The sequence below is a fragment of the Salvia miltiorrhiza genome, chromosome 8 (genome assembly GCF_028751815.1).
Source record: "Salvia miltiorrhiza cultivar Shanhuang (shh) chromosome 8, IMPLAD_Smil_shh, whole genome shotgun sequence".
Classification (NCBI taxonomy): domain Eukaryota; kingdom Viridiplantae; phylum Streptophyta; class Magnoliopsida; order Lamiales; family Lamiaceae; genus Salvia; species Salvia miltiorrhiza.
Genome location: NC_080394.1, coordinates 53,994,966 through 54,007,121, shown reverse-complemented (window position 1 = coordinate 54,007,121; position 12,156 = coordinate 53,994,966). Strand labels below are relative to the sequence as shown.

General features: G+C 36.1%; 2 protein-coding genes across 5 annotated transcripts in view; both read left to right on the top strand.

Moving 5' to 3' along the window:
* LOC130999144 ((-)-isopiperitenone reductase-like) overlaps nt 1-12,156 on the top strand; it is a 57,228-nt gene that overhangs the window by 940 nt on the left and 44,132 nt on the right. Inside the window, exons 1-5 of one of the 4 annotated variants that reach the window (XM_057924648.1) lie at nt 4,409-4,695; nt 4,788-5,028; nt 5,121-5,210; nt 5,786-5,965; nt 6,392-6,867. In XM_057924648.1, the coding sequence (XP_057780631.1) occupies nt 4,679-4,695; nt 4,788-5,028; nt 5,121-5,210; nt 5,786-5,965; nt 6,392-6,769 (906 nt within the window). In that variant the 5' untranslated portion in view covers nt 4,409-4,678 and the 3' untranslated portion in view covers nt 6,770-6,867. Of the gene's footprint in view, nt 1-244; nt 347-1,546; nt 1,727-1,803; nt 2,238-4,408; nt 4,696-4,787; nt 5,029-5,120; nt 5,211-5,785; nt 5,966-6,391; nt 6,868-12,156 lie in introns of those variants that run through there. The other 3 variants (XM_057924646.1, XM_057924645.1, XM_057924647.1) reach the window with 3 other exon arrangements.
* Nucleotides 2,278-3,263, top strand: LOC130999153 ((-)-isopiperitenone reductase-like). Its single transcript, XM_057924657.1, has one exon. The coding sequence runs from the start codon at nt 2,692-2,694 to the stop codon at nt 3,112-3,114; it is 423 nt and encodes a 140-aa protein (XP_057780640.1). The 5' UTR covers nt 2,278-2,691; the 3' UTR covers nt 3,115-3,263.

Here is a 12,156-nt window from a genome sequence, read left to right as displayed (position 1 = left end):
CTCCGTCTCTGAAATAAGTTCCTTATTTTCCTTTTTGGGGCGTCCCCCAAATAAGTTCCTCTTTTTTCTTTTTGGCTGAAAAAAAAACACTCCCAAGCTTTTCACAACTTTTAATAATAATTATAATACTTTTTCTCCACTATTAATACACTTTACAATATTTTCTTAAAACTCGTGTCGTCTCCAAAGAAAAACTTATTTCAGGGACGGAGGGAGTAATAAAAAGAATTGTGATTTTATGCAGGTGAATAATGCAGGAATTATTGGATTAGATGTGGAGGGAGATGATTCTGTGTTTGAAGAGTATGTCAACGAAGATTTCAAGATACTGTTTGCTAATGGAAAGGTCTGTTTCCATTAATGTACAAATTTATATTCATGAAGCACACATTAACTTGAAAAATTAACTATGTACGCCTAAAAAAAAAAAAAACCTATGTCACCTACAATTAATGCAATAGAAATCAGCAGTTCCAAATTTAGGGCTGCATGCAGGATTAATTACACTTCAAAAAATTAACTTTTTAACTATGAAAATTACCGTCGATAAATAGGAAATAACCCTTATATTTATAGTTATAATAAAATTGAAGGTTTATTTGTAAACTATATATTTTTCGGGATGAGACTCAGTGTCCCACAATTTTATGTGTGTCACTGTGTCCCATGCTTATATCTATTATTTTAAAAATATTTTTTATAAAAATAAAATTTATTATAATACTATGAATTATATTTAATTTTTATTTCAAAAAATTAATTTTTTTAAAAAGTATATACTATCACTTTGAATTTATCAACCTATTATTAGCTAATAAAAGTGAAATTAAATGATAAAAAATAATTATATACCCTAGATTGATGGAATAAACCCTAGTTAATAATCACAAAATTAAACTAAAGCATATAAAATTGAAATTGACGAAAATATATATAAAAATTAAACAGAATTGAAAGTGGGACATAAAGTGAGGCATAAAATGTGGTAGACTAAATCTCATTCCATATTTTTCTTTTACTGTATTTTCTTTTTCTTTATCTTCTTATTTTTTTTGTTTTATTTATTTCTAAAATAGTGAAATTCAACTAATTATAAAATATTTAATATGCATGTCAAATTAAAGATCACGATTAGAGCTTTAATTTGATACATTTTATATGAATATATGATTTAAAAATAAAAGTTATATTTATTTAAAGATATTTTTTTAAAAAAAATATCTCTCTTCTCTCATCTTTTTTTTTAATAATTCTATTTTTCTATTTTTTTTGGAATTTTCACGATATTAATTTTTTTTATTCTGAATTCATTATTTTTCACGTTTCCAATATTCAGCTCAAATATGTTCAATTATTTTTTTAAAATTATATTTATAATTATGAACTCTCGCGAACCACTCGATAATTACCGAGAGACAGATTTTTCTCGGTAAAAAAATACTATTTATTTCTTTGCAGTGATTAGTTGTTATTGAATTTCAATATGATGGAAGTAGTATGATTAGAAAGATTAATCATTCAGATTTATTATCAACATGCATTGCAGTCAAAAGTATTTCACCCGAAAGGAAATGGGAAGTTTGTGGAGACATTGAAGGGTGCAGAAGAATGCATAGAGACAAACTACTATGGTGCAAAGAGAGTAACAGAAGCCCTCATTCCTCTGCTGCAGCTCTCTCATTCACCAACAATTGTCAATGTCTCCTCCACATTAGGAAGTTTAGTGGTAAATCTTCTCACTCAGTGATTGCTATAAATGGTGCTTCTGATTGATGATTGATTAATATTATATATCTTGATCAGTTTCAAACAAATGAATGGGCAAAAGGAGTGTTTAGCAGCAAAGACAGCCTAACAGAAGAGAGAGTGGAAGAAGTTGTGCAACAATTTCTCAGCAACTTCAAAGAGGGGAAACTGGAAGAGAATCAATGGCCTCCTCACTTTGCAGCCTACAAAGTGTCGAAGGAAGCTCTCAACGCGTATACTTGGCTTGCAGCGAAGAAATACCCGTGTTTCTGCATCAATTCTGTGTGTCCTGGTTTTGCTAGAACAGATATTACCTGCAATCATGGTCCATTGAGTGAAGTCGAAGGTGCCGAAGCTCCGGTGAAGCTGGCGTTGCTGGCCCATGGAGGGCCGTCGGGCTCTTTCTTCCTAAGAGAGGAAGCATTGTCTTTGTAGGAGGCGTTCGGTTTGATTGATAAGATATGATTGATAAAATAATCCACCTTAATCAAGTGTTTGGTTTGCATGATTGAGCTCGTGATTGATTATTCGGCACACATCTAATCACTCAAATGAGTGATTGTTTATCATCGCAAAATTGATCGAGTGGATTATTTGATCACCCCTCCAATCCTATCAATCTTATCTATCTCATCCACCAAATCAAACACTTCCTAATAAAACATTGTTGAGGGGAATACATAAAATTTTAAGATGAGATGATCATTCAACATAGATCTCTTATTGTTTCTTACAAAATGGGGGCTTTCTTTATAATGGATTCCAAGCTTACACAATGAATGGAGTACATGTATAACGAAGAAGAGAGATGTGATTTAGTGTCCCATAATTTTGTATGTGTCGGCGTGTTTCATTCTTGTATCTATTATTTTATTAATTTTTTTTATAAAAATAAAAGTTATATTATGAATTATATTTAATTTATATTTCAAAAAATAAGTGGTCATGTTAAATAGGACGGAGGCAGTAACAATGATCATATATTTGCAGCATTTGCCTAATGAATGGGCAAAGGGAGTGCTGAGCAACAAAGACAGCCTAACAGAAGAGAGAGTAGATGAAGTTGTGCAGCAATTTCTCAGCAACTTCAAAGAGGGGAAACTGCAAGAGAATCAATGGCCTCCTCACTTTGCAGCCTACATAGTGTCGAAAGCAGCTCTCAACGCGTATACTTGGCTTGCAGCACAAAAATACACCAATCTCTGCATCAATTCTGTGTGTCCTGGTTTTGCTAGAACAGATTTAACCTTCAACTATGGTGTGCTGAGTGAAGTCGAAGCTGCTGAAGCTCCGGTGAAGGTGGCATTGCTGCCTCATGGAGGGCCGTCGGGCTCTTTCTTCCTGAGAAGGGAAGCATTGTCTTTGTAATGAACAATCACTTCATATGTTGTTGTTATCAATCAATTAAAGATGTCTGTGAAACAAACATAGTCTTATGAATGGTTTTTTAATATAGGATAGTACAAATTATTGTGTTTGTATGAATTTGTAGGCCAGCTTTCATGTTTGGTTTATTACATTACATGCACTATTTCTTACCAAATTAAACTACGAGGATGTGCAGTGATGGCTGCATTGCTGCCTGATGATGGCCCTTCTGGCTTCTTCTTTGTGTGAAGAAGGAAATCTCTTCTTTTGAGGAATGAGTGAAGTTATAACTTGTGAAGATATATATATATCTCTCTGCTGCACCAACCATTGTTTGGAGGGGAATACATAATTTTTTAGATGAGATGATTATTCACCCCTTACTTAAAAAAATTACTCCCTTAAAAATATACGATATTTTTGGTGGCACGAGTTTTAATAAATGTAAGTTAAGTGTGTTTGAGTGGAGAAATCTCAGAAGATGCCTCACTTTATTATAGGTGGAGTGGTGTTTAATAGAAAGTGAATGTTATTGGAAAACATACCAAAACGGCAAACTATACTTGTTTTTAGGAGAATGATATATATAGTATCTTTCTAGTATTATTATATCAATGCTTTGATGGATTAATATTATAATATTATCATGTCCAAATATTAAAATATGTAGACGCACCACATGTAACCGGGAGGCCGGGGAAATTTCATTTTGTATTTCACGTGTAAATACCATTATTTCACATTTCAAGAAAAAACGCATAGTTTTAATAAATGGGTCGAGTGATTAGGTTTAGGGTATTTATAGGTAGTTTATGGTGTGATTAATTAAATATTACTCCCTCCGTCCATGAAAAGTATGACACTTTTGCCATTTTTGGTGTTCACAAAAAGTATGACACTTTCTATTTTAAGACATGACTCCACCACTTTTTCTTATATTTTATCCTTACAAACACTTCTTATTTACCAAAAAATCCACATCATTATTTCAATCTCAATCACTCATTTTAAATTTTGGCGGGACCCTTTCTCATCTACATAAAAATCACCACCAATTTTCTTAAAACCTGTGCTCATCAAAAGTGTCATACTTTTGGTGAACGCGGAGAGAGTAATAGTAACCTAATTATTTCTAGTAATAGAAATGTGTCTAAAATAGTGGGACAACCCAATAAGGAAAATGTGTGGGGTATTATATTTCAATCTTACAAACACCAGTTATTTAACTTAGAGTCAGAAAATAAAATATCTCCATCATGTGATGCATATTGATGGACCGACACTTCTATACGATGAATCAACTAGAGTCGAAATTAAATAAATTATCTCCATTATGTGATGTACATCACATATGTGATGGTCCAATAATTTATCTGTGATACTCTTCGAAAGTATAGTCACAATCAGTGATACTAGCTATGCGTGAGATACAAATATAGTTTGTGAAACGATTAGTACTTTATATGAATTTGTGGCTAAATATATCAAAAACTTGTTTGAAACAGCAGGTTTTCTTTTACAAGTCTCCTTTCAAACAGGGAAAAAAGTAACACATGCAAACACAATGGCAAATGCAACACAGTATAATAAAGATTTGGTTAATTCAATATATGGAAATAAATATATACATATTTTTATGTATTTAATTATTTGCTTGTATTTTGTTGGTTCAGGTATGCTTTGGTGACAGGAGCAAACAAAGGAATCGGATTCCAAATCTGCAAGCAGTTAGCATCCAAAGGAATCTTTGTGATTTTAGGATCAAGAGATGAAAAGAGAGGCATTGAAGCTCAACAAAAGCTTAAACAATTCCATAAAAATGTGGTTTTTCATCAACTAGATGTTGTCGATCCTGCTAGCGTTGCTGCTGTTTTTGAGTTCATCAAATCGAGATTCGGAAGGCTTGACATTCTGGTACCAAAATCCAACCAAATGGAAAGAAATTCTTGATTCTGTTTTTTGGCTGGAAAAAAAAAATTTAACAAAAAAATTGTGATTTTATGCAGGTGAATAATGCAGGAATTAGTGGAATAGATGTGGATGGAGATGATTCTGCCGTTGAAGAGTATGTCAAGATACTGCTTGCTAATGGAAAGGTTTGTTTCCATTAATGTACAAATTTATGTATTCATGAAACACATTAACTTGAAAAACTATATGTCACCTACAATTAATGCAATAGAAATCAGCAGTTCCAAATTTAGGCCTGCAGGATTACACTACAAAAAATTAACTTTTTAACGATGAAAATTACCGTCGATAAATTGGAAATAACCCTTGGTAATAAATTACCGATTAAAAACGACCATCGTAATTTTTTATGTTGGTAAAAAAATTTATCGAGGAGAAGCGTCACTCAGTAATCTCTATAGAGGAATTATCGAGAGCCTAATCACTCGATAAATTAATTAGAATTTACTTTACCGACGGTTTTTACTGTCAGTAATTGTTAAATTGAATTTAATATATAATTCGAATATGTTTATATATATTTAAATAAAAATAAAATTGAAAAATCAAAAATTATTAATCTATACTCTATTAAAAAAAACTAAAAATTTCAATTTGTGATATATGTTTAGTAATGGATTAATTCAATTAATTGAATCTCTTTCCAACCTCTAAAAACACCCAACCAAACGTAGACTTATTATCGAAAGATGCGTTACAGTCAAAACCATTTCACCTGAAAGGAAATGGAAAGCTTGTGGAGACATTGAAGGGCGCAGAAGAATGCATAGAGACAAACTACTATGGTGCAAAGAGAGTAACAGAAGCCCTCATTCCTCTGCTGCAGCTCTCTCTTTCACCAAGAATTGTCAATGTCTCCTCCACTTTAGGGAGCTTAGTGGTAAATCTTCTCACTTCATTTTGGCTCGATGATTGCTAGAGTGCTTTCTCTTTGATTGAAAAATTTATCATGAGGAAAAAAAAAAAAAATCTCCCTTATTTTCTGCAAAATAGAATTTCACATTTCTCCTAGCCCTCTTTAGAGTGAAAAGAAGGAATGAGAATATGGTAGATTACTTTTTATGGAAGAGGAAGGAAATTTAAGAAAAAAAAAATTAAAAAGAGAAATTTTTGTTATCGATCCCTTATATTCTCATGATAAATTTATCAACCAAATTATTAATTAAAAGTTAAATATAATAAATATAATTTTTTTACTTTATTAAATAAATTAACATTAGTTATGCATATTATGTACCCTCTTTCTGCTAGTAAATGTAAAATGATGCTTGTGATTGATGATTGATTAATATTATATCTTGATCAGTTTCAAACAAATGAATGGGCAAAGGGGGTGTTTAGCAGCAAAGACAGCCTAACAGAAGAAAGAGTGGATGAAGTTGTGCAACAATTTATCAACAGCTTCAAAGAGGGGAAACTTGAAGAGAATCAATGGCCTCCACACTTTGCAGCCTACAAAGTGTCGAAGGCAGCTCTCAACGCGTATACTTGGCTTGCAGCGAAGAAATACTCGCCCTTCTGCATCAATTCTGTGTGTCCTGGTTTTGCTAGAACAGATATTACCTTCAATCATGGCCCACTAAGTGAAGCCGAAGCTGCTGAAGCTCCGGTGAAGCTGGCGTTGCTGCCTCATGGAGGGTCGTCGGCCTCTTTCTTCCTAAGAGAGGAAGCATTGTCTTTGTAATGGACAATCACTATTCTCGTTAGGGTGCATTTACTTTAATGGAAAGTGAGAGAAAAAGTACATTTTCTTCGGATATAGTGAAATATTTTCTCAAGCAACTTCTTTTCATTCATTTTCTCTCCAATGCTGGATAATATTATCCTAGGGTAGAGATGTGAAAATATTTTCCAACATTTCTCATCTTTTCATCTCTAGTAAACATATGATTAAGAAAGGAGACAAAACTAATATTTTGTCTTTTTTTTTTTTTAATAATCATTTTTCAATAAATTTTTACAATCAAAATAAACGCATTCTTGTTATTCAAACATGTCCGTGAAACAAACAAACACACAGTCTTATTTTATTTTTATTTTTTTTTTATTTTTTGATCGGGCAAAGTCATGTTAGATGTTAGTAGTTAGTTCCCCATCCACTCCAAGAACCACCTTATCTCTTCATTCACCAAAATCCACCTTATATCTCCCCAATCTCCAATTCGCTCCCAAGAGGGATCGAACCCGGGTCACTTCACTTAAGTGAGGACCCGGTGGCCAGTGGGCTAAGCCCCCTGGTTAAACACACAGTCTTATGATCAATGGCTTCTTTTATGTACTAATATTTGTGTTTGTGTGATTTGTAAGCTTTCATGTTTTACTATATGGTGATTTGCATGTCTTGTTGTGGTGGGATTTTCCGTCGGTGCAAGTGGAAAAGACTTTATTCAATTCACTATAGTAGAGGTGCTTGATTTTACGCTAATTAGGCTTTAATTAGTAGTTTGTACGACTTTGTGAAATGCGTGTGCATAAATAATTACTTTTGATCAAATATAAATAAGAATATCAATATTAGCTAGTAAGTATAGTTTATATATCTATTACTCCCTCGCTCCACGGAAAGATGTCTTAAGGGAGGGTGGGTATGGATTTTTTAAAAAATTGTATTATTCATTTAATGAGTAGAGAAAGGAGTCCACAAATTGACAAAAAAGTGGTGAGTGGAGAAATGAGCCACAAGTATTAAAAATAGATTAGAACATTTTTTTGTGAACGGAACAAAATGACAAATTAGAACATCGTTTTATAGACTCTAAATATAGAATGGGTAGAAGAAAGATTTCGTCTCCATTTACTGTCCTACAAAGTTTGCATAGGTTGTTGTTTTGTTAGGGTAAAATATCTAGCTAGCTACAAGTTAAGGATATAAATTTCTCATGAATCGGGTCTTTAATTATTTTCATACAAATTAGGTTGTTTATCCATGAGATAAGGTGATCGATCATTCAATCTCCTTTCCTGTTTGTTGTAATAATAAAGGGGACTTTCTTAGTTGATGAGAACACACGATGAAAGGGCTAAACGACGTGCGCGAAAATCTTGCACAAGAGAATGCATTATTGCATTTTTTAAGAATGCTCGACTACTAAATTACTAATGCTCGATTGCTTGAATTGTAATGGTTGAATATGTTGAGCATTGATGTATTTATCACTAATGCTCGATTTGCAAAGGTCGAATATGTATAATATTAATGTATTTACCACAAATACACTAATGCTCGATATATTCGACTCGTAATGATCGAGCATTAGTGCATTTACCACTAGTGGACGTTGTAGTGGGCAAAATTCGTCAACTTGGCTCAAGCCCAATTAACATTTCAGGCTGGAACAAAAGCTAAACAGCCCGGTCAATCCAGCCCGACAAACTTCGAACCAACTTGGATCAGTAACGGGGCTGACCCAATTACTTAAGAAAACTTGTTTGCCCAGCCTGATAAGTCAAGTTATACTTATCTCGAGATCAACCTGGACCGACCCAGGATGACTATCCCACTTCAAATCCAACTTGTCTCAACAGTCCGGTTGAATAATTCACACTTAGCCCAAACCCATCAAGTTAGTTCGCCAACCTGGCATAACCCTAAAAAGTTAAATTGGCCCAACAGATTGGTCCATCTAGCCCGGAAAGCTATAGACCTACTTGAGTCCACAACCAAGCTAGATATATTGCATGCGGCCCAATGGTTATTGACAACTTAGAAAGACAAAGTTACAAGGCCCAACCGTCAAACCCTAAAACATATTTCCCACCAAGCTGACACGATCAAACGGGTAAATATTTGTGATCCCGTCCAAATCGCAACAACCCGAGAGATAAGGGCCTTGACGAGGCCAAACTGTAGAAACCCTAGCGGCTAGATGTCTACTATATAAACAGCCCGACTAGGTCATCAAAGGGACACGAAAAATCCTACTTGCTCTCTACTCCTTGAACTCTCTACTCCGCCACTACGCTAATCGCTCTTCCAAACCGGAAATAGCCAGCTTGGCCTATCTCCGCCTCCCATATTCCATTATCACAACACACTGTCACCGTTTCCACCCTCTGACGCCGCTTACAGCCTGGAATAACCGCACACTCCAGCCTGCCTTTCTCTCTTATTTCAATTTGCTTATCATTCTATTTTGCTATTCCGTTACTGACTTGAGCGTCGGAGGCTCTACGGTCGACACCCCCACCCGGTGCTCAACCTAGGGCTCTTACGTGTTCTCGTGTTGACAGGTTGCTAGTGCCCAAACTATCCGGACGTGCAGATGTCAACTTCAATTGTAGATTTTAGCCTCTACAATTTGGCGCCCACCGTGGGGCCCTAGCAATCAAGCGAATCAACGCACTTTCACAACATCCATAGTTGAGCAAGCACATATAACCTACCATACTAGTGTCCAATCTGACGATCACGCCAACCCAAGTTAACCAACAGGCGGACGGATACGATCCAAGTGAGTTCACCCATTACTAGTTGTTTGCCAATAAATTCACACAACCAGCCGCAAGCGGCCCAAGAACTACATTTGGTTTTATCCTCGCAAGATGTATGTAGGCGACTCTTCGGAGTGCAGCCACCAACCTTAAATATCAATGTCTCAACCTGCCCTACGATGTTAACACCTTGCGAAATACAAGTCGCCAATGATGATCCGTCTACGACGAAAATATTAACCTATGTCAATAAAATCATCTTTAATCATCAAATTGGATAGACTACCCAGCTTGGAGCAATCGACGGTTATAGTCAAGAAGTTTGTACACATTTATCTTTTATAGATTTGAATATGCCACATGTTCGTCATATTGTACTAGCCACCATTGGTCGAAGTCAGTACGATCTCATCTAATGAAAACCAGCTTGCTTTAATTTCAAGTATTTGACTTAGGCGATTCGGAGTCGACAACTCTACAATTTCATAATTTGATTCAAAAAATAGTTCCAAGTCGGCATGCTACATGAAATTATCTGATTAGCTCGCACGCCAAAGTGGGGCACAAGCCGCCAAAGTCAAACGCAACAATAACTCGTCCCGGCTTGGTAAAATAAATACAAGTATACATATCAAAATTACATACAAGACGACACATATGAATTCAGCCTGGTCCTGTCTAGATGCAATAAAATTCTCCAACATCAATTCCAGGCTGAAATTTTCGAAATGAAAATAAAATGACAAGCTGTGTCTATGTATCTCTTTAACATATTGTTGCTTTTTCAAATATACAATTTGCAATATGTTGAATCAATCCACACGATACTGAAGCCGTGATTTGAATAAGGCTTTTTACTTCATCGAATGAGATATTCAAACGTATGAACACATATGCTTTCAACAAATTCGTATGCAAATATGGTGAGACAAGATATAAGGAAACCACATCAATTCATAGAATAAGCCAAATCTCACAAATAGTTAGCAATGTTCACTCCCCAAGAGTTCACAAATAAAAAATCATAATAAGAGAGATAGTTTGAACCGACCCAATAGTCTAAAGTTCAAGCTGGAGGCATACCAATACGAGCAGTCAGTCAAGTAGTCAAATCTCAAACAGGTAACACAGAAAAATAACAAGATGACTCTTCCCCGCATCAATGAATAACTCCCCCGCCTAAAGATGGTCGTCTCCAGTAGTCAACCCAGCAAAGTTGCTAGCAAGCTGTCTCTCCTGCTCCTCCTTGCCAGCCTTCCACTCATTGAACTCATCAATGTACTGCTGGACATCCAAGTCTTGGGGAGCAGATTCTCGAGATACGCCAAGGCCATCTCGCCCCGAACTCGAACCTCCATATCACAATTTGTAATGAGGATTTGTTGCTCCAACGCAACAACCTTGGCTTCGAGTTCCTTGCAGTCCGCTGCAGCTCGCTCCAGCCGGCGAGCATCCTCCAATTTGGCAAATTCCAATCTCTTGACAACCTGATGGGCCTCATCACGCGTCCTCTTGATGGCCGCCATCTCTTCCTTCCAATTCTCCCGCTAAGCCATCGACTCACTAAGCTCTGCCACCATAGCAACAGTTCTCTCCATGAGGAAGGCAGCTTTCTGCAAACTCTACAACAAATACGAAAATGTAACAAGTTAGAAAAATTCTCATAACAATAAAATAATCTATACTCGAAAATATTTACCAAGAAGGCATGATCGAAGAGCTCACTAGCCACACTGCCACTTCCCATCTTCTTCAAATAATCCCTGTCACGTGGGAGTAATAGCTGTTCGGCCACCCCTCGAACAGGTCCAAGCTGGGCATGCGCCGATACGTTCAAAAATGACAGGTTGACATGATCATCCACCTAGTCGGACAAAGTGAGGTCAACCTCAACAGACCTCTTTTTCTTTTGAACTGGAACACGAGTCGAGTGCGGGACACGTGCTGTAGCAACATCATCTGTAACCGCGCCACTCGAGCTAGCATCCTTCTGCCTACTCTTACGGATCACATCCATGGCAGTGCCCTTCCCAAGCAGAGGTGGAACATATGGCTTCAACATCCTGTGATCTGCATCAAAATAAAAACACTTAGTCATATAGATGACAAGTTGGAATAAAATAGAATTGACAAGCAAAGCAATACCGGCGGGCACTCGACTCCACAAATAGCTAACTCGCAAATTGGCCTCGGTCAAAATGTTGCGGAAATACCGCTCCTCTTCGCCAAAACTTAAAAATCAATCGATCTTGCTAGCACTATCGAAAGCCAAGCCGGTAGGCCCCCTCCTTAGACAAGCTGCAAAATAATAAAGAATGAAAAGTATAAGTTATGAATACATAAAAATGACAACATGTTACTACAACAAAATATATTCAAATTTCAAGCCATCCAACATGTAACACTCACTACAAGCTTCCCACACTCGTGGAACAATCGAATCACGCGGTTCCCCCAATGCATTATTGGATATGAAAAAATATCTAGAACGCCAACCCTTGGCGCCATTCGAAAGAGATAGCACAAGCGGACGATTTGCCTTAAACTGGTATCGAACGTTATCTGTTCTATGCGTTTCCAAGCTGTAAGCCTGCAAAACTTCAGAAAAACTAACGTGAACACCACTCAGCTCGCTAAAAA

Bases quoted from the DNA above. Each gene is read 5' to 3' on its own strand.
- LOC130999153 (XM_057924657.1), top strand. From the start codon at position 2,692: ATGTTAAATAGGACGGAGGCAGTAACAATGATCATATATTTGCAGCAT.